This window comes from Thermobia domestica, chromosome 3, assembly GCF_964235325.1.
Source record: "Thermobia domestica chromosome 3, izTheDome1.hap1.1, whole genome shotgun sequence".
Taxonomy (NCBI): Eukaryota; Metazoa; Arthropoda; class Insecta; order Zygentoma; family Lepismatidae; genus Thermobia; species Thermobia domestica.
Genome location: NC_137456.1, coordinates 343439439 through 343462267, shown reverse-complemented (window position 1 = coordinate 343462267; position 22829 = coordinate 343439439). Strand labels below are relative to the sequence as shown.

The following is a 22829-nucleotide window of genomic DNA, read 5'->3' as shown; positions in this document are numbered from 1 at the left end:
ATTTTGGGATTATATATACAGTCTGTCAAAAAAAAAGCACCACTGTGAGAAAATTGTTATATTAATGGCACTCTTTTATAAACCTCGTTAATTACACACCGTTAAATGATTTTCTAATGGTACCCTAATTATTCTGTGGTGTTACTGTAGTATACATATGAACATTAAATAAAAACACTGAACTTTATATATATTAAGTGACCTTAAGAAAAGAAATATTTGGATAGCTTCGAAATGTAGTGTTTGAGGAAAATGGAGAAGATAAAATAAACAGAGAGAGCAATAAACGAAGATGTTTTGAAACGGATAAGAGAGAAGAGGACGCTTCTAGCCAGCATCCTTCGTAGAAAGGCCAATTGGACTGGATACATTTTGCGAAGAAATTGTCTTCTTCACACCGCCAAAGAAGGAAAGATGGGAGGAAAGCGAGGAATAGGAAGAAGAAGAACACAGCTAATTGATGATTTGAGAAATACAAGAAAATATTGGGAGTTAAAAAGAGGAAGCTGAAGATCGAGAAACGTGGAAGAAACATTTCCAGGGGTGCACCGACATTGCGCAAATTTTCCCACGCTTATCTGTTGACACAGATAAAGCCTTAATGAGCAGGCAACAAAATTGGAAATTGCGAAAAAAATCTTGTGCAACGTTGCCATCATTACCATAAGTATATCGACTAATAAAAACAGTCACCAAAATGCAAGTCGTTTTAACAAAAAAAAAAAAAAAAAAATACAAAGTAATGGATAACAATAGCATTTTCAGTCATCTATATTATATGTGTGCAATGGCGTCGTTAGAGAGGGTGACTGGGGAATGTGTCCCAGTCATTCATTTTCCGTATCATATCTAACTGTAAGATTAAAACTGTAAGAATATAGTTATTGAAAGCAAATAGTTTTGAAATACTGTAAGGAAAACAAACATATATAAAATAAACAATATATATAAATATTTCTAGAAGTTCTCTTGAAATATCGTGAACAGACGTTCGACCAATCAGAAATAAAGATTTGTCTATATCTTCCAGTTTTGGCCAATCAGAAACAAGCACTTGTATACATATTTCAGGTGTGTCTACCACATATCTTAATAACTATCCTTTCACCTTTCTATAAATGATACTTAGATTTGCATTTGCGTCTTAGTTGTTCTTAGGTGCTGTGAGAAACATTTGTTATATATTACCTAGGTATTATCGTATAAATTGTTACAAGAATGAGTGGTCAGTGTATTAGAGATAAATAGGGCCCCTTGGCAAGAAAGCTCGCCCCCTTGAGTGATGCAGCAACTTATATCTACGTGTACCTCCTACATGCAGTTAGAATTCTAAAGCAGCATGTCGAATGTTGTGTCTCGCCGCGGTTTTCAACGAACTTAAAGAGTTCTGGTTTGGCCAATGGCCACCAATTAATATTGCTACCAAAGTGTTTACCATCCTCTTAGGTATTGATTAAGACCAATATCGTCTCTCTATGAATTACCGTTCCCATGATATTGGCCAAAAATGGCCGAAATTGGTTTGTGGGCCTGAAAAGGGCCTCAGTTCTTTAATTACTGTGTATTTGCTTCACTCCCAGAGAGATAACAAAGCGTTTCCGTTAGCCGACTGTCGGCAAAGCGTGTTCAACGTATATGGCCAGAGCAAATGTTGAAAACATTCTCAAGATGGGTGCTGGTCCCTCCTTTGTTTGGACACGAATGAGGTTCGTGAACTGTACGTTTTGCTGTTTTAATGCATCTCTGATGTTATCTATGTTGGTTGTGGTTGGAACACCTTCTTCAGGAAAGCAATGCATCTCAGCAATTCTTCTCTGCAAAGCTTATTCTTCTCCGTTGTGCACTCTCCCAAATGTCACCAGCAACTGTATGTCAGACCTCCTCAGGTTCTGTTAAAACCCCGAACGAATTGCGGATATAATAAACCAATAATAGAACAAGCCAATGAGGAACGAGAATCACAACGAGCCAATCAGGATCGAGAATTAATCGCAAGTTTTAGTGAGGAGGGTAATATAAACAGGAAGCAATAAACTGGAGAAACATAAGTGAAACTTTCAGAATGGAGTTTACATTGACGAAAACAGAAAAAGGTGTACCTTGTGTATTAATGGGAGGCTTTAAGTATCGTTTCTTTCGCCAAGGAAAAAAAGGCTCAAATTGGAGGTAAGTTAATGTAGTACATAATTTTTGCATGTATATAAGCCTATAGCTTGCTAAGTTATGCAAAGCCTACATTAGTATTTTCAGTAGTCAGCTTGACCTATATTTTAGTAAGTTCTGTAAGCCTATATTAGTATTTATGCTAGTCAATAGGATCCATATATACTTTGTTAAAAGATGTAACACACTATTAGTATTAATGTCGGGAAGTTGGACCTATGTTTTGTTAAGTGATGTAACCTATATTAATATTTATGCCATTCAGTTGCTTCTATACTTTGTTAAGTAATGGAAAGTTACATTAATATCCATGTCAGTCAGTTGGGTCTATATTTTGTTAAAATATGTGTCTAGTCCCTATTTTAATATTTATGCCAGGCAATTTGTCCTATACTTTCGTAAGTGAATAAGTAAGCCTGCATTAGTATTTATGTCAGTCAATTGGACCTATACTTTGTTAAAAGGTGATGGAAGATATAACATTTTTGCCAGTGAAATAGTGAATACATTTTTCTTTAAATAGTAAGTTTAGAACACGTGATACGATTTAATTATTATTTCCTTTCTTTCAGATGTACTAAGAAAAGCTGTAATGCTAGTATAACAATGGATGAAAATACAAGTGAAGTTTTAGAAAGGAAAGATATTCATAATCATTGTGAAGATGAAGATGGTGTTCAACGGCATTTTCTTAGAGAGAATTGTAAGCGACGAGCCACTGAACAATTGAACGAGAAGCCAAATAAAATTATAAGGCAGGAAGTTTCAAAATTGGAACATCATGACACACTTGATCATAAAGAAATTAAAAGATGCCGAGACGTTATTTATAAAAATCGAAGAAAGGTGACTCCTCGTCTACCCAGAAACACCGTAGAGGCTATACAGCAAATGGTTCAGAAGCAGGATGATATAGCAATTGACGGAGAAAGATTCATCTTTGTTGATGATGAAGCTAATATAATTCTTTTCACGTGTAAGAAAAATATCGAGTAAGTATAATTTCATTTATAACCATTAACTTTGAAATGAGTTTCATTTACAGCATCAAGAAGTAGAATAGGAAGTAGTTGCTTGAACAGAAAAGTTCCTTTTTCCGTCTTATTTCCAAATTATAGTAAAATAGTTTTTTTTTTTTTTTTTTTGATTCTCACAAAATATATCGTAACATAGCATTTCACCTAACGATATGACACTACAGTCTTGTTTACTATTTTCTTTTCTGACACTAATCTTCAATGGCTGCAGATTCCATTTGGGACAAACATGGTGGCGGAGGATTCAAGCCGACAATGATCTGCGACAAGCATATATGGATCCAAAATCTGAACTAGGTATTATTGATATTATTATGGTCTATTATTCTTTATTATTAATTTAATAATACCATGTGGACTTTGTTTTGTTATATATTAATACAGAATACAGTTGAAAATAGAATCTTATTCTGTTTGACTGAAGAATCTTAATTCAGTCACCATTCTTAAAAGCAAATAAACTGCTGTTCTAATAATGTACGAAATGAAGAAATTATAAAGCCAACAGTAAGATCCATCAATTTCACTACTTTCCCAATGCTTGCTTATTCTAACAAATTATTATTATTATTATTATTATTATTATTATTATTATTATTATTATTATTATTATTATTATTGCTTTTCTTACAGGTTCATGGATAAAGGCATTTTTTGGGTTGCCATATTTACATCCAACAGAAGTATCAGATGCCTTTACTCAACTAATATCAATGACGCCGGATGATACAGGGCATAAATTTTCCGATTACGTCCTAGAAAACTACATAGAAGACGGTTGCAAGTAAGTAGCTTCCTTTTGAATTTCATCTATAGTAGCACATGCTTCAATAACTCTTAATACTGCAAAAACTGTTGTCCTAGTTTGAACACAACATTAATGGTTGTGCTGATATGGTATTTTCTCTCAATGCAACTTAATTATAGTGAAATTTTCTTCTGTCTTCATGTAAGACGTAGATTAAAATGCAGGTTTTGATAGTTGTAAACAAATTACGGACCAAGACTATAAATATTTCTTGAATCTAGTGTTATAAATGTTTTAGTGTTTTATATAAATTGTCAATAATTGTGTGCATGAACTAAGGATCTTTTTATTTTATTAATTTTAGGTATCCACCTGTCATGTGGGCGTCTATACCATCCACGATGCGTCGGACGACAAATGGACCAGAAGCTTTTCACAGACATTATAATAGTCAATTTTACTTCCCTGCTCCTGATATTCATACGGTGATTTCTGCTTTGTTAGAGATCCAAACGGAAACTGCCATGAAAATAACGTCCATATTAAAAGGAATTTCAAAGGCCCAAAGACCAGCAGAAGTCAAAAGGAGCGAGTTTGTCATGAGGAAGTATGCTGAGTTCAGGAATTCGCAGAGAAACTATGAGAAGGCACGTATGACATTTTTAAAAGCTGTAGGATTTAAATTTCAAGCATTCAAACTGTAAAATGAAATTTTCTGTAAATAAGTATGTTGCTTTGTAAATATTAGAATGCAATAAAATATATCTCATAAAGGAATAGCTTTATACATTTCATTTCGATGCAAAATTTCACACAATTCCTTAAATCCTGTTGTTGGCAACGTCGCGGCGGAAATTTGCGCAATTTCAGCACTTTCTGCTCCTCGTTAATAAGACATAAATTACTTAGATTATCAACGATCTAATCTTTAGAAAAATTTGCGCAATGTCGTTGCACCGATTTCCAGGCCCAAATCTAAAATTAAAAAAAAAAAAAGAAAAAAATCCTCGCTAGTCGAAAACTTAATAATACAATACAGAAATTCAGTTCATTGCATATTATTGATTATTACACTATGTCCCTTTTAATATCTTTCATAGTTATAATTACCATAGGGTCTTCATTATTCGATTAAAAAAGTACTAATAATGCTCTCTTAGTGGTTTTAGATCGGGTTTTATGTGTTTTTGCAAGCATAAAGGCATTGTAGAACACGTTACGTATGGTTTCACGCCTCTTTGCGTCGACGCACAGGGGATAATGACGTCAAAAAAATTTTTTTTCGTTAGACCTATTTTTATTATTTTTTGGCGGGCTTACTTTTGCACCTAGAAGATTGAAATTTTGCTCACACATTCAATATATCCCTTAGTATTCTTCCGAGTTTTTTCAAACCTCTGCGTTAACACAGAAGGGTCCAAAGGGTCAAAAAATTAAAAAAAAAAAAAAAAATTCCACCAAAATTCCCTACTTCCCTCAATATTTCCTGCCTCAGGGACATGATAGGCTCATGTGAGTGGTATCGTTTGAAAGGCTATTCTATTCTGCAAAGAATGAGGTACAAAACATTAGTCAAGGATAAATAGGGATATCTCAGGAGATTTTTATATTACATCCGGATCTTGTCGGGTCATCTGGGGTATTGTGAGGATGCTCTTAGCTCATTTGTAAATATTTTTTCCCGCCCTTACTATTCAAGATAGAAGCCTGAAATTTTGTACACATATTTAGTACACCCCTCAGTATTTTTAGTTGATTTTGAGATCTGTGCGTTAACACAGGGGGGAGGACAGGGAAGCTCAAAATTTGAAAAGAAAAAAATCTCAGAAAAATTTCCGATTTCTCTTCAAATTCCTTGCCTCAGGGACATGATAGGGAAATGTGAATGGTACTGTCTGAAAAGTTGCTCTATTGTGGTAAAAAAAAAAAAAAAAAAAAAAAAAAAAAAAAAAAAAAAAAAAAAAAAAATGAACCTACGATAAATAGCAATGAAGTAGTACCCGCTCAAGTGAAAATGTATAATTTATCTTTTAAAACAGGTGGGATTTAAAAGGGTTATCAGTGAACTGTGGGGAAGTTATTGAAAGTAAACAAAAGAAAATGTTTATACTACAACGCTTATGATACTCCAGTATTTTGTTATAGCGCTACAGACAGCCTTTAATGCTGCAAGCCGATGACACATACTGTTCATAAGTATTTCACACTGAGTAATATCCAGTTCTTGGTGCCAGATTCGAACTAGTTCCTCAGTGAGTTGTCTTCTAGACTGATACATCTTCCCACAATTTTCGTGGTACAATATGCCACGGATTCTCAATGGGGTTCATATCTAGATAATTTGGTGGCCACCATAATTTTTGGATACGCGTGTTTGAAAACCAGCCCACTCCATGCCACGTGACATGGCGCATTCCATCTTGGAAAATAACTCAAATTCGAAACGTGAGAAATAGTCAGCAGCAATTCGTAGTAACTTTCAAAGTCCTCAGAATGTAATTTGCCGCATTACCTTGTTTACTGCAAATTTCAATTCGTCCATCTCTCTTTGAAGTAAAGCATCTCCACAACATGACACTGAGCAAATTTCCTTGTTTTGGAAACACAGTCTGGTTTCAGATTTTTTTCCTTTTTTTCATCCACTGTCATTTCCAACCACCACTATCCGGGAAAATTACGTGCCGCCAATATTCTTTACTTCATGTACTTTCCACTTACGACCACGTTTCGACCACAAAAACCGGATCACTGCTCGTTGTTTCTCTTTGGTTCAAAATTCTAATGAAGCGGCCATGATCTATTTGCAATGAAAGGAACCCAAAAGGAGGAATTAGGGTCAAACTTTCATAGCATGACTACAACAGCATAACAATAAAATAAACGAGGACAGAAATCAATATGAAAACTGTAAGAAGAGTTATGTTAAAATTGCGGATAATTTTTGCCTTACCTTCGTGCTTCAATGTCAGTTTCGTCTTAAGAGTCTTCATCAGGGCGAAATTAAGATACCGCTAATTTTACAGTAATTATGTGATATCTTCAAATAGATAAAAGATAATCGAAATGTGGAACAAGAGCGTCCTAGACAATATTATTTTACATGAGAAACCATTATCACGACTCACTTATCTGCTTTCGATTTCGAGCCATTTTGAAAATCGGCATTTATTTTCGCGTTTCTAAACAGCTGAAAACGGAAAGCCACTAGGTGACTTGTGATAACGGTACCTCACGCAAAATAATATTGTCTAGGGCGCTCTTGTTCCATATTTCAATTATCTTTTATCTATTTGAAGATATCACATAATTAATGTAAAATTAGCGGTATTTTAATTTCGCTGGGATGAAGTCTCTTAATAGACGGCGTTGTTGTCCTACAGCATCAGTGTTTAGGTTTACAAAAGCAAAAGTTCTTTTTTTCTCGAAAACTATGCATATCATTTTGTTCTGCTGAATGAGAGCTATCGAGGTACGGTGGCTCAGTAGTAGAACACTTACCTCTGCTGCGTGAAGTCCTTGGTTCGATCCCCGGCCAAAGTAAGTTTATGGTGGAGAATGTGACCATGGATTTTCTCGGGGTGCTCTCGTGTCCTCCAGACTCTTATTACACCAATTCTTCCATCATCAGGGTGTCTACTGATACTGGAAATACTTAAATTATACTGGAATTTAATTTCAATAATGAAAATACTGGAAATATACAGGAATTTTGATCCACATACGAGAAAAATCATGAAATTGGTAAATTGTCAGTTTGTTTTGTAGTTCTTTTAATAGTCTTAGAAATAATTTTGTATCCATTGAGATTGTAAATGTTTCCAAAGCAAGAGTTATATACATTTGGTAATTAGACATTTAAAGCAATTGGTGGAGTGGCGGGCTGTGAAGGAAGTTGGGAAGCCCTTTAAAAAAAAAAAAAATTAAAAATCATTGTATTTCAAAAAAAGAAGTCAAGGTTAACTAAATTTATTAAAAATAAAATATTCTTTTGTTTACGACAAAACAATTACAAACCTGAAATCATCAAGAGTGTGATTATTTCTAAAGAACTTTAAAAAAAAATTATTGTGTTAGGTACTGGAATTGTGCTGATAGTTATATACTGAATATACTGGAATTTTGAAAATGAAACTTAGTAGACACCTTCATCATCATCCGTCTTTACCTAAAGGGCATAATCGTGGGACGTTAACCTGAAAGATTTCATTGAAATGATCATGTCTATTGGTATTATGTGTCATTTTTAAACTTGTTTTCCATTAACTACTCTTAATATTGTAAAATTCCAAGCATTAATCATGTGAACGAATGCCTACTTGCGTGTGACTTTTTGTTTCAGAATGCACTGAAGATGCTGTGATGACACACCCTGTACAAGTTGATTGTCATGTGTTCCCATGCTGCAGCTGTTTGTTGACACGCTGATCCCGTGGCAGTAGTCAGTTCAACCTGCGATTCCATGGCAAGTGGAAATTTCCAGGCGCGGCACATGCGCCAACCCAGCAAAAACACGTTGTTGAAAGTTGTTATCTTAGGAGATGGTGGCGTGGGCAAGTCCTGTCTCATGAATCGCTTTGTTAGTAACCATTTTGATGAACATTCATTCCACACTATTGGAGTAGAATTCCTCAATAAAGATATAGAGATTAATGGCGAAATGTACACATTGCAGGTAAGGTTCATTTGTAGGGTGTAATAACGTTTATAGAAATAATTCAGACATTTTGAATACTGATCAAGTTATTAATATTGGGAAAAATGTATGAAATATGCGAACTTCACTAAAATAATTGCGTATATTTCTCCTACAGACAACGAACTTTATAGATAGGACTTTTAAAGTATAATTTGAGGAGTCATTATGTTAAAAAAAAAATAGCCACAAATAGTGTAGCAGTAGGTAGATTACCCCCTGGAAGTACATCTAAGGCTTTAGGAAGATAAATTTGTAACTGGAAATTGAATTTATAAACACATGTCTTATTTGTGCTAATATGCGCTTCTAAAAACTAACACGTGGCTCTGAAATTAAACGAATTTAACTCATTTTTATCATGCTTTTATTAAATTACTTTTAATTTTCTGTTTGTTTGTGAGAGTCAAATTTTGCAACTGAAATTTCACGTGCTTTATATCTTATTAGAGCTTAAAAAATTATGTACAGAGACGCACACCCGATGAGAGTACAATATTTTAACATAATATTTACTCTAGCTTGCCGTTTTACGATAAAACTAAGTAAGTTAAGAGAAATGTATTTATATTGCGTGTATGCGTGGATAACGTGTTAATTAAGTATTACTTCAATAGATGGCAGCATAGTTTAATAAACCTTTATGTCGCGCTTTAACGGAAAAGTTCTAAAAGCAAAGTCAGGAATGAATGTAACTACGAGCTTGGGAATCGTCCACTAAAAAGTTTCAAGAGTCGCCTTTTTTTTTTTTTTTTTTTTTTTTTTTTTTTTTTTTTTGCCGCGTAGTGTACAATTAATATATATTTTTTTAAATACACTTTTAATACTATGGTTACGTATATATTTTGAATGTATAATATCTGTACTGTTAATTTAATTTTTATACTCTGCTAATGTATATCTTGACGAAGCCATGAACGCAGAGTTCTGAAGGCAGAAAATGAAATAAATAAAGATAGAATAATTTAGGTGACGTTCAATGCTTTTGGTCGCACTTCTTCACTTTTGGGGGACTAACGCTAAAAGCATTGGGCGCAGTTTAACATTCACATTCGAAGTTGCTTCACTCTCAATAGATTTTTTAATATTTCTCGTACCAGTAGTTTCGTAACCAATTAATGTAAACATCCTTAAACAAGTCGTGCCTTTTGTCTATAACCAACTACACGTCGAACCTACACAGGGTTCATCATCAAGACTTTGTAGAAATTTAAAAAAGAGGGGGATAGAAAATAATATTACAATTAAAAGGAAAGCCTGCATGAATAGGTTTTCAGAAAGACCAATTCACACGGAAAGATCGTCTCTGTTGTTCTATGATGTTGGTATGGATGGTATGGCATAATTGGAAAATATCTCCAGACTTCTGGTTCATTTTAATCTCTATCTAAATTTAATGACGAGTTATTAATTAAAATAAAAATGATCTTAAAATATTATTTCAGAATTCGTTTCCTTTTTTTGTAATTTTAATGTCATGTGAATTATTGTATCTTAGATATTGGCTTTTCCTTTTCACATCTCTTATATTTTATTTAATTTTGTCGTTGGTAGTTCATTTATCATTTCAATTAATGTTTCCTCACAAGAACAACAAACTTGATGAACCTCATTTGTTTGTAAAGTGTCCGAAAGATAACTTAAATTTTTAATTTATTGGGAAGCCTACGGCTTGAAAATCGTCAAACCAGTCATCTTGTATTATTATTATTTATTTATTTATTTTTATTTTTATCATGTTCTTTGTTCGGAAATCTGCAAGAAAAAGCAGTTTTAAAGTTAAGAAATTCTTGAAAAAGATTAGAGACCGTAATTTTCCGCCAAATAATATTTAATTGTCATCAAACATTTTGTGCTTTTATCCGGAATTAGACTCGAGCAACGCATGGGCTGCGATGGTTCAGTAGTGGATGTTCACCTCTGGTATATGGGGCCTTTACTTCGATCCCGGCTCGCAGCAAGTGAGCTTTGTTGTGGACAAATACAATCTGCGTGGGTTTTCTTGAGATTTTCCCGTTTCCTCCCACTTTCTTCATTCCACCATTTCATTCATTTCTCATCATCAGCGTCCTCTTTAGCCTAGCCGGCATAACTCTGGGACGTAAGTTGTTTTTGAGACAACGCATGTTAACTCATTCGGCTACAAGATCAATAATATGGACCGTTGTATATTATATTGCATATCTTATCTAACGAAAAGTAATTTTGATCTTGTAGCAGGTTTTTTGGTTTTTTCAATAAAAACCATGGTTTTTGCCAACCCTGGATGGCATGTTCCATCTTAAGTTACTTAACTCAGTACTGCTGTTCCATATCCACTATCTTCGTATGTAGAACTATTGAGTGTCTCCAATGAAGGCAGACAATTATTGTTAAAGTAGTTGCTATATTTTACTAACACTATGGACGAAATCCAGAGCCTCCATTAATACACATATCACAACACATTTATAATAATCTGTCTCTCTAATCCGAAAAGTAAATACAACTTAATAAAAGAAAAATTGTAAGTAGGAACAATTTAATTTTCAAAATATAATAATTGTACAGTCCAAGGCAAAAAACGTGCAACATGAGCATGTAAGTTTATTGTGAAACTACGCCTAACAGCGCAGGGAATCAACATAACGTCTAAGTGGCACGAATCACGACAGAAGGAACCTCGGCGTCCTCCGCTGCACATTTATTTTGGAGCAAAAGACTTCGTCGTTTCACAATAAACTTATATGCTCATGTTGCAGGTTTCTTGCAGCGGACTGTACAAACATATCACATTTTGTTGAACTATTTCTTCCTTTTGTTCCATCCGGTTGTTACGAAATTTCCATTATTTAATGCCATCCAAGCATATCTCGAGCTCCCACGTGACTAAGCTGTTAGCATGTGCTCCTTTTGCATGGGATATCCGGGTTCGATTTCCGGCGGGAGCTTATGTGGTTCAGATACCACCTTAAGCTGTGGGTCCACGTTTCATATAGCCTCGCTACTGAACGGGACGCTAAACCCAAAAATAAAATCAAAACAAATTTTATATCTACACATGATAAAAAACAGTTTTTGCCCCGGCTGCGTCAAAAAAATGTATATGAACTTTGAACTGTCATAGAAAATGTATTTTCATCCTACAAGGTTAAATTTCTGGGAGAAGTAAGAATACAGTCCAATTTGGAAAATAACTGTACTTTTTGGTCAAGTTGAATGTTCCAAATTGTGCTTAAAGTAAATGTTCAAAATGCATATTTGATTACGAGTCACAATTGCGTCCGTACTTCGCACTAAAGTGTCAATGGGATTTCTTCGCACACCGTTTGAATATCATCCTAAACGGTGTCCTATATTTGTTTTACGATTGCACACCTAATCTTTTTCTGTGCCTCATGAGAAAAATCGAGCGGTGTAAGGCCTGGAGAGCATGCCGGAAACCAGATTGGCCCTCTGTTCATTAGTCTGGTACATTTTGATGCAGATATGCTTGCACATGCTAATGATAGTGCGGCGGAGCTCCATCTTGTTGATAATAAAACCTGTCATTATTATACTTTGTACAAATGACAGAGAAAGTGGAATCAGTTGGGTACTTTTCTGCAGTTACAGTATCGCCGAAACGGAAAGGCCCACTGAGTCCCCTAGAAGATAAACCACACCATACATTTTCACCAGGTAAATTCGCAGTCTTTTCAACAATAATGTGAGGATCATCTTCAGTAAAATACACACAATGATTATTAACAATTCGATTAAGTTTGAATTGTGCTTCATCTGACCAAACAATGCTACCCATAAATTTGATTTACGTGGAACCATCTCCTGAACCCATTCACAAAGTTGTATCCTGCGATCTGAGTACACTTAGCTGTTGCACCGGCCATGGAATGTACAGACCCAACTTACCTTTCTTCAGTATACATAGCACATTACTAGCATTTGCACTACTCTCACTGACCCTTACCTTGAAGATTTTTGTGCTGAGCGCTGAAACAGTTCCAGCACTTGTAGCCATGCGAGGTCGCCCTAATTGACCTTTCTACACGTTACATATTGTTTCATAAACCTCTAATTTGTCTCGTAGATGTGTAATTGTCACCCTTGAAAATGGATCAGTCCCATACTCGCTTCTCCACTGCCTCTGTCTTACACTTTCTTACTACTACATAACCTGCTTCCAGTCTTTGAAGCTCAGACGTCCGTTTGCCATGTTGATGTTGTCTCTCGCCACTAACTGAGTTGCGCAACTAGACCGACGATTCTGCTGCCACATGGTGAGGAAACATAACATTACTTTTTCCCAGAATTTTAATTTTTTGAATGTACCCTCCATGTTGGAAAATAAATTTTATATGGCATCTCAAATTGTGTGTGCATTTTTTTGTTTTAATACACTCGGTATTACTACGGCACAAAACCCTTTCTTTTATGGATAGGATAGTCTTCTTTCTCCCCGACGTTTTAATAACTTCTTCATAATTGGCAGGAATTATTCTCATTTCATACGTATTTTGCACAGAAACTAACTTTCCGCAATTTCAAAATAAGCTTGTGGTCCAGTACAGGAGACAGGAAATCCTTTTCTCACGAAATGTCTTGTGATAAGTCAATAACCTGGTGAACCACTACACAGAACAGTTGCACTTGAAATTATTTTGTTTGTCCACAATAAATTTTCATTATTTTAATAATTAATGTTGAATGTACTTACTGCATTGCTTAGCACAATAAATATGTGAAGTAAGGAACTTTTATAGAGAAATAGTATGTACGGAAAGAAATTACCTCATATCCAGTGTGTTTTCCAGCCCAAAATAATACATCCGCCAACAATACTTTTTTTATTTATTTATTTATTTATAAAAGTGGATATATACCCGTCATCTCTCCAATAATTTGAATCTTGAATATAGTATTTTGAAATAAGCCCATATTTACATTTATAACTAATACGAGGATGGATTGGAGAGTTTGTGGTCTGACCTGAGCATTAGAAAATATTTGGATGATTATGTTTTATTTTTCCACGTAATACCCCTCGACCGAGATACATTTATGCCACCTCTCCGGTAATGCTTCTATATCACTTTAAAAACTTATTCCTCGAGCCCTGCAAAATATCTCAGTACAACACTTTTTACCTCTGCATCCGAAGAAAATCGCTGACCCTCCAAAAACTTGTTCAGATTTCCAAACAGGTGAAAGTCCAAAGGGGCCAGATCAGACGAATATGGCGTGTGCCGCAACAGTTCAAACACACAGGAAAAAATTTCTGCCATAGATGCAAGGGACGTGTGAACGCGTACATTGTCCTGGTAAAACAACGTCTTTCTTCGCCGCATTCGTAGCCTTTTAATTCTGATTTCCTTACGCAGACGTCGCAGAAGGGTGCAGTAGTATTCAGAATTGACAGTATTTCCCTTTTCCAAGAAATCAATCAGGATAATGCATCCTTGTTTGGTTTCTTTGGAACAGAAGATCCAGCTCTTTTCCATTGCTTCGATTGTTGTTTTGATTCTTGCGTATGATGGTGTACCCACGTCTCGTCTATAGTCACAAATCTCCCAATAAACTCCTCTGGATCACTTTCAAACAGTTCCAAACAATCACGGGTAAAGGTGAGTTGATTGAGTTTCAGTTCAACTGAAAGCAACTTGGTTACCCATCTCGCGGACATCTTAGAAAACCCTAATTCGTGTGCGATAATGTTTTGTACTCGCTCATAGGAAATACCCACAGTCTCACCTATCTTTCTGATTTTGATTCTGCGGGCATTCCTTATTTATTGACATTTTCTATAGTGGTCTGTGTTGAAGGCCTGCCACTGCGGTTCTGCAACGCTTAAATTCAGTTACCCATTTTTTTCACCATGGAATATGAGGGCGCAGAGTCTCCTGTCATGTCTATATGAATTTCGTGTAATGTTAAGGAAGCCCTTTATATGCAAGTGCTTAATGACTTCCCGATGCTCCATTTTCTCCATGTCAGAAATTTCCATCGCTTCCACCGACTTAGCGCCTTATAAATTCCTCATCTGAAACAATAAAGAAATGAAATTTTACACAATGACTACCAACGGATAGAGCTACGCATCATTTTATAGAAAATAAGTGCTTCCTTCCAAGTCAGGCTACGAATTTTCCAATCCATTCTCGTATGTTTTTATGGTATACTGCATACAATTACCGCATCAGCTATGAGTAATTTAAATCTGTAATCTCTCTGTAACGAACACTTCTCATTTACGGACAAATAGTCATGTCCTGTCCTTGCCAGTTATTAATAAATTTCGTCATATTGAAAGACATAATTGTCCCGATCTTACTTCGCTGAAGTCTCACAGCAAAACAGGTTTGTAGATTCAAACAAAATTTAACTAAAAAACGTTAAAAATAGAAGATGGCTTAATTACAACTCCTCACTGCAGTAGCATTTCGTGTAGGATTCCACGTTTCATCCAGAAAAATCATGGAGAATCCTACCTAATAAAAAGCTCAGGGTCAATTATTCCAGGGTTCATAGGCTTGTGAGCAGAATAAGATAACCAAATCAAAAAATCACAAAATCTCCATTGATACATTGTAGTAACAACCATGTAATAAGCTGGTAGCAAAATTTAACAAAATCAGAAAGAAAAATGGATCATGACTCACATCGGTATTTAGAAAAAAGGTAAAGTGAACTCAGGTGTGTACAAAGCCTTGCTTTTATAAATTGCTGTTAAAAATATATATTGATAAAATAAGCAAAAGATTTGAAGAAAAATTTTATTAAACTGTATATTAAGGTATATTGTAAAATACAGTTTATTATGAACCTAAATAATATATATTAAGTGTATTCTAATAATGTTATATATTAAGGTATATCGTTAAATACAGTTTATTGTTGATATAAATAATGCATATTAAATTTATTCTCATAATTTTAAAAGAATGTTGCGAAGTCACATCTTTAAATATATTATAAATATTAGCTGAACCTGCGCTCTGCATAGCTCATTATTCACATATGAGCATGAATCTCCTTGTCATTCCTCACAACATCTATACATGTCCCTTTACAGACAAGAGTGAAAGACGTCTTGATTAAAATCGGCAAGGGATACCGTAAAGGGGAACTTTTTGATTATTTTTCAATATCTCGTATCGTTTGCAAGGTTTGACCCTACTTCCAGTTGGAGTTTCTAATTCATGTATGATTATTGTCTTCTTTTTTCTTCCGTGCAGTATGTAATAAGAAAATACATTACACACACATTTAATTATAAGATCAGTGATATATGTGCGTTCATTGTGTCAATTTCAGTGTATTCATTGGGCAAAACACTCCAAACAATGAAGATTCATCCTAAACTGGGGAAATTGTTATTCTTCGTTTTTCATTATCATTTTCCCATGAAACAAACGCCCGTGAGATATATTAACCCCTTATACAAATGTGGTTTTGGAATATATAAGTCGTAGGATATGATGATTTACTTTTTAAGATTTCAGTACGTCCAGTGTATCCCAAAAAAAGTGTAATAAAAAAAATAACGGCCATATTTTTTTAAAAAAATATTCAATTAGAACTGAATAATCTTGCAGTCGACCATTGAAAACTGCACGATGATCTTTCTAGAGCTTCTGGTTTCCGAGAGATCATTGTTAAAAGAATTGACCACAAACATATAAACCTAGTATTTTAATGTATAGATACATTGCAAAACTTGTAAATTATTTCCAGAAATTAACTTTAGAAATTAGTAGGGTTGAAATGTTAGACCGGACATCACTTTTCTTTTTTAGGATATCAATTCAAATATTCTTCAGCAATGCACTATATATTTAGTATGTACGAGAAATTCGTAATAGTATTACACGTTGTATTAGTACCGTAAACGTAGAAGTATGTTTTCCAGCGTTAATAGGTATAAAGTGGTTCAATCCTCCAAGTAAATAGAATATTAATAACTCAGCATTATTAGGTAATACACGGATAAAGAGAAAATGAGTGTTGTTTATTTTCTTCTGTATGTCATATACCGTGACCGTAATACTGCAAATTATGAGTACGTTGAAATAAAAAGTAATACTTTATTTATTTAACAATCACCAGATACAGCTCCGAGGCCATTTTACACTGGATATCCAACAACAACAATGGAAAGGATTTGGGAAGGTATCGGCCAGGGCCTATTTAGTAGGTACCATCCCGGCATTTGCCTGGTAGGACTGAGGGAAACCCTGGAAAACCTCAGTCAGGATGGTCGGCAGCGGGATTCGAACCCACGACCTCCCGAATGCGAAACCAATGCTCTACCACTTGAGCTACTTTCGACAAAATAGATATTTTCAAATGGGAGAAGTTATATTTACATTGAAGTTGCATCACTGGAGCATGACGTGATACCACGTGGTATTATTATGGGGTTAAAGGTAGAATAAAACGTGCTCTGCGTGGCTTCTAATCCCCTTCGCTCGCTTAGTCATGTTTCGTAGCGAAGTAAATCACTTTTTTTTTTTTTTAATCAATAAAGTTGTGTTTGCAAAGTGGACTAATACCACGTGACTACGTCACGACCGGATGGTACAACTTCAATGTAAATTTAACTATACCCGTATTACTCAGCCCAAACTCTCTTTTTATCTTCGCAAAATTTTGCCAAACAATTTGAAGCCTAAAATACATAAAACGTTAATTATACCTGTTGTTCTGTATGGATGCAAGACGTGGTCACTTACTTTGAAAGAAGAACACAGGTTGAAAGGATTTGAAAATAAAATCCTGAGAGAAATAGTCAGATTCGGAGGGACGGGAATGGGGATGGTGAAAGGTTTAAAACCATTAAGTCTAGGAGGTTGAGAGGGTCACGGTGGCTCAATGGCAGAGTGCTTACTGCTGGTACGTGGGGTCCCTAGTTTGATCCCCAGTCCAACAGGGTTGCCACAGACCTGGAAAGTCAGGGAAAGTTGTGGCATTTGAAAGTGGTCATGGAAACAAGGTCAAAAGGGATGAAAGTCATGGAAAATTGTATGAAGATGTATGTTTTTAATTATTTTGCTGTTTTAATACTTTTTCACAGACTAAATGGGTATCTTAGTAAAGGTACATAGTTTTTGTTTGTGTGACAATAATAATAATAATAACATTACAACATACGAACAACCCAGGGATGACAGAAGTAATGACTTACTGTTTTGCTGAGGGTTAATGTTGTAATGCATATTAGGGTTAGGGGATGTTCATGACGAAGAGATAACACTGACGAAGAGATCGCTATGATATGGTAATGGGCGGCGATTCGGGGGGGGGGGGGCAAAGGGGGCAGTTGCCCCCCCCACTTTTTTAAAATTACCCATTAATGTATATAGTTTCATTTGGAAATATAAAGTTTTGTAGGTATTATTGGTTCATAGAATAAAAATGGTGCCATAAAATATTTGTCGTTCTATGAGTACGTATTGGTTGTCTTTCCATGGAATTAAGAAGGCTACAGGAATTGCGTTTGAACTGCCACTAAAAATGGCCCCAAAATTAACCTATTGGAGCGCCACAATTCGAGCGTACTTTCATTTCTTCTTGCAATTGATCGATATGTTAGTCAGCCGCTCTGGAACTAATTGAGATAACATTTCGCAAGAAAAGAAGTCCTTCACAAGTTATTCTTTAATTGTACAAAAATAGACAGTTCCTAAGATGTATTTTCTTCTTTCTAATAATAATATTTTGATTTGATTTTTTCAGTTTAACATCCTGTTCAGCAGCGAAGTTATGTGAGACGTGGACTTAATGATCAACGTGGAATCCGAACCACGTGAGCTCCTCCCGGAAAACGAGCCCGGGTCTCCCACGTCTAAGGCGCGTACGCTAACCGCTTAGCCACGAAGGAGCTCAGTAAGGAATATTAATTTTGCGGTGTAATATACGAGTTTAGGGGTGTACAGTTTTGTTTATACAATTTGGTATATACAATTAAATTTAGTGAATTCAGCATAATTCTAGGTTTTAGGATTATTTTGTATAACTGAAAGGTGCAGTGACTAAGTATTGCTGAGTTTTGATATATTCCAAGAAAGTGAAAACTGTACTTAATGGCAGCGAACATGTTTCGGGAAGCTGCAAAACTATTTCTTTAAATGTCGTAGCATATGCTTATAATATTCACTGTCATTCTAAGAGTAATAACACATATAATAGCATTCGTGGAATTAAAAATATAAGTTGTTCATTAATTTCCAGTTTCAATATAACTTTTGCAAAACAAACCTCATTATTCATTACTATGATTATTTGATTAATATTATCCTTTCTGTTTATTTGTTTTGCAAATCTGTTATTAAATAGGCCCCTAATCGAATCACACAATTTTCCAGACAGATATTCATGAGCAAGGAATCAAATCTCTTCTTACACCTTCGTTATTTAAGAGTACAAAGGGATAATATCTACATGTGTTGCTCTTGTCAATTTACTTAATAAAATATGAAACAAGATATACGGTAGGCCTTAAACTGAAAAAGACAGTATCCTAATAGTTATACAACCTTTCGTCAAACAAAGTGTTACAAGCAACCAGGAAAACTAACATTGATATCAAATATTCAGATCATGTCTTGCCCCCCCACTTTTAACGTCCAACCGCCGCCACTGGATATGGTACTGGAATGCGAGGAGTTGGCTGGGAGGTGAACTTATTTCTGAGAGATTTGTACTATATTTTCAATAACTCACCAGCAAAACGTGGGGAATATACAGCAGTTACAGGTAGTTCAAAGTTCCCCATGAAGTATTGCGCAACAAGATGGCTGGAAAATGAAAAATGCACTGAAGGGGCATTGCAAATATTTGAGGATGTAAAAGAGTGCATTCATGAAACAAAACCATTAAATTCTGAGCCATACAAATGGGTTACTCAGCACATGCGGGACCCCTTTCTGAAATGTAAATTGAGTTTCTTTAAGACCATCTGATGTGATGGCCAAGGCTTTTTGAGAAGATTCCAGACTTCGGATCCACTGTCTCCATGCATGTAAGTATATTTTGTAAAGTGTACAAAAGAAAGAAAATAAATAAGGTGTGCGTTGGGCGGCTATGGGGATGGTGGAGGCCGTAAAAAAAATATGTATTATTTTAATTTTTCATCTAGCGGTCATGAAAAATAAGTACAAAACAGCTGGAAAGTCATGGAAAATGATTTTAAAAATTTTGTGGCAACCCTGTCCAAGTACCTTGTGGTGTACAGCATCGTGCCCGTGAATTATCTCGGAGTACTCTCCATTTCCTTCCATATTCTAATTGCACTAGTTTTCCCACTACTATGCGTTTGCCTTAATCATCGTCTCCCTTAGTCTAAAGGCATAATCGTGAGACGTTAAAGTGAATCATTTCATTTCATTTCAAAGTCTTGGGGACTCAGGTGGGCAGGTTGTGTAGCCAGAATGAAAAAAAAAAAAGTAGGAACGCTTTTAAAATTCTAACTAAAAACCCAATTGGAAAAGACAGCTAGGAAGACCTAGGCACAGATGGGAGGACAATATTAAGATAAATCTCGCAGAAATAGGAATACAAAATAGAAACTAGATCTAGTTGGCTAGAGACAGAAGTCAGTGGACAGATTTTGTGATTGCGACATTGAACCTTCGTGCCCCATAACGCATACAATGAATGAGTTAGTTATGTGATATGCGAAGGCAGAGTTAAAATTATTTAGGCCTTCGCACTGTACTCAGTCTCAAAGAATACACGGAATGAGGTATATTATTATCATCAATTCCCTATTCCAGCCTCCTGTTGAGTTCGAGTGTATACAAGGGCCTTTTAACGACTTTCATTCCGCCATTCCTGTTATTTTACTCCAGTTCTTTGCATATATTTCTGAGTCTCTTCGTTTTTCCCCAGTTCATTGTCTACACCTGTGAAGACTTTTTCGTTGGCAATGACAAACAGACCAATATCATTGACTATTTAAATTCAGCAAGATTTTCGAAGTTCTAAATAATTGCTGAAGTTTTTTGCAGTGTTATTTGAAAACATTTTCTTAAAAGATGGGATGGGGCTGATAAACAACCTTTAAAACATAACATTAAGGGGGTTTCTGTTAGGAAAATCATTCAACTGTACGATTATGTACTTATTTATTTCAGTTGAGGAATATGGAACAGTCAAAATCGATCAGGAAGAGGGAATAGGTTATTTTTTCACTGTGGGACATTAAAAATTAAAATCAAACAAGTGTGTGTTTGTCTTCATCCATCTTGGCTCTGAAATTATTACTCAAATAATTAATAGTTTTCTGATCAGGGTATATACGTATTTATTAAAGTTAACATTAGGCGTAACAGGTTCAATACCTTAACGTTATCTTCATCACATGTTTCTTCATAACATTAAATTATTATTGTATAATTTTAATTGTTGCATTTTATGATTTTAAATTTTTAATATGTAACAATCAGGTATTGTTAAAATTTACTTTCTTTTTTAAATTTATAACATAACTGTTTTCTTAATGAAATAAAGATTTATTCATATATGAATTTAACATAATTTTTTTTAAAAAAATGTAATTCATATTTCAACAACAAAGGAATCTATATGAATTGAAAAACATTCCAATGAACATAGGACTAAATATTGCATGTAAACATATCGCGTGAATAGCAACTAAGGAACCAGACACGAACAATTTTACACACAGAACCCACATTGCGTTAAGTCCGCTAGCAAAACTACAAAATATTACATTCCTTGGACATTGCACAATTTACATTTTACAGAATATCAAAATATAATGATCCACTAATACACGTTATTGTGATAAGCCTCTTAACAGCATCCTCAAACCTTCGCCGAGATTACAGACAAAAGATCTCCTTCACCAGAGGGTAGCGTTCCTTACCAGAGGGTAGCGTTCCCAAAACTGATGCAACGCTCCCTCTTTGTACTGCCATGCTGATGCGTTGCAGTAGAAAAGAGGTTGCTCTAGCGTCTCCTGACGATAAAGAAATGCGGTGACCAACTTCTTTTATAAAGTTGAGGCCTTCGGGACCCCACGAACCACCCGATTCGATAGCTATAGCGACAAAATGATATTTGTCGAGTAAATTGGTATACTTCCTGCGCTTTTCTGTTTCCCGGCGAGCAGCCACGTTGCCAGCTTGTGCTGAGGAAGAATGTAGATTTGAAGGGGCGAAGGTGTCGGAACAAGTAAAATCCCATAGAAGTGCTTTTCCTTTCTTCCACGGTATTAGGGTCATACCATCTGGCCTCTTACCGTCTGCACGACTGCATCCCAACGGTTCACATATAGAAGGAACATTATTATTATTTTAATAAATTATTCCAAATATTAACTGATAAATTATTAAAAATCATTAAACAGGAATTAAAAACAATAATAAAATTAACTGATATTTAGAATAATTTATTAAAATAATGATAAAAAAAAGAGAAAAGTGAAAATAATTATGATTAAGAAAACAGTTATATTATAAATTTAAAATCATAAAATGCAACAATTAAAAATTATATCACAATAATAATTTAATGTTATGAAGATAACGTTAAGTTATTTGAAACTGTTACACCTTACTTTAATTTTTATAAATAACATATATTCTGGTCAGAAAAATATTAAATTCTGCATATAAACTTTTTCCATAAGTTTTTCTTGTTTTTTTTTTTTTTTTTTATTTAGCAGTACTTTCCTTTTTTCTTTTTCTTTGTCATTTTTTCCAGTTAAAATCCATTCCCTTAGTCTAAAAAGCAATTATTGTGTTGATAATTCAATTAGATTCATTATTTCTTCGTTTGTCTACAGCACACAGAACATTTGATCCTGAGATAAAGATTTTAAACAGGAAATGTGAAAATGAAACAAAACCTATTAATATTGATTTTTACTAAATATCCATTAAGAGTCTTCATCCCGGCGAAATTAAAATACCGCTAATTTTACATTAATTATGTGATATCTTCAAATAGAGAAAAGATAATCGAAATGTGGAACAAGAGCGCCCTAGACAATATCATTTTACATGAGAAACCGTTATTACGACTCACTTATCTGCTTTGGATTTCGAGCCATTTTGAAAATCGGCATTTATTTTCGCGTTTCTAAACAGCTGAAAACATAAAGCCACTAGGTGACGTGTGATAACGATACTCACACAAAATAATATTGTCTAGGGCGCTCTTTTTCCACATTTCAATTATCTTT

At 34.8% G+C, this 22829-nt stretch overlaps 1 protein-coding gene across 1 annotated transcript in view; it reads left to right on the top strand.

Annotated features, from left to right (window-relative positions):
* Rab9 (RAS oncogene family member Rab9) overlaps window positions 1–22829 on the top strand; it is a 37974-nt gene that overhangs the window by 2901 nt on the left and 12244 nt on the right. Inside the window, exon 2 of the mRNA XM_081752866.1 lies at window positions 8288–8620. Coding sequence (XP_081608992.1) covers window positions 8408–8620 — 213 coding nt within the window. The 5' untranslated portion in view covers window positions 8288–8407. The remainder of the gene's footprint in view (window positions 1–8287; window positions 8621–22829) is intronic.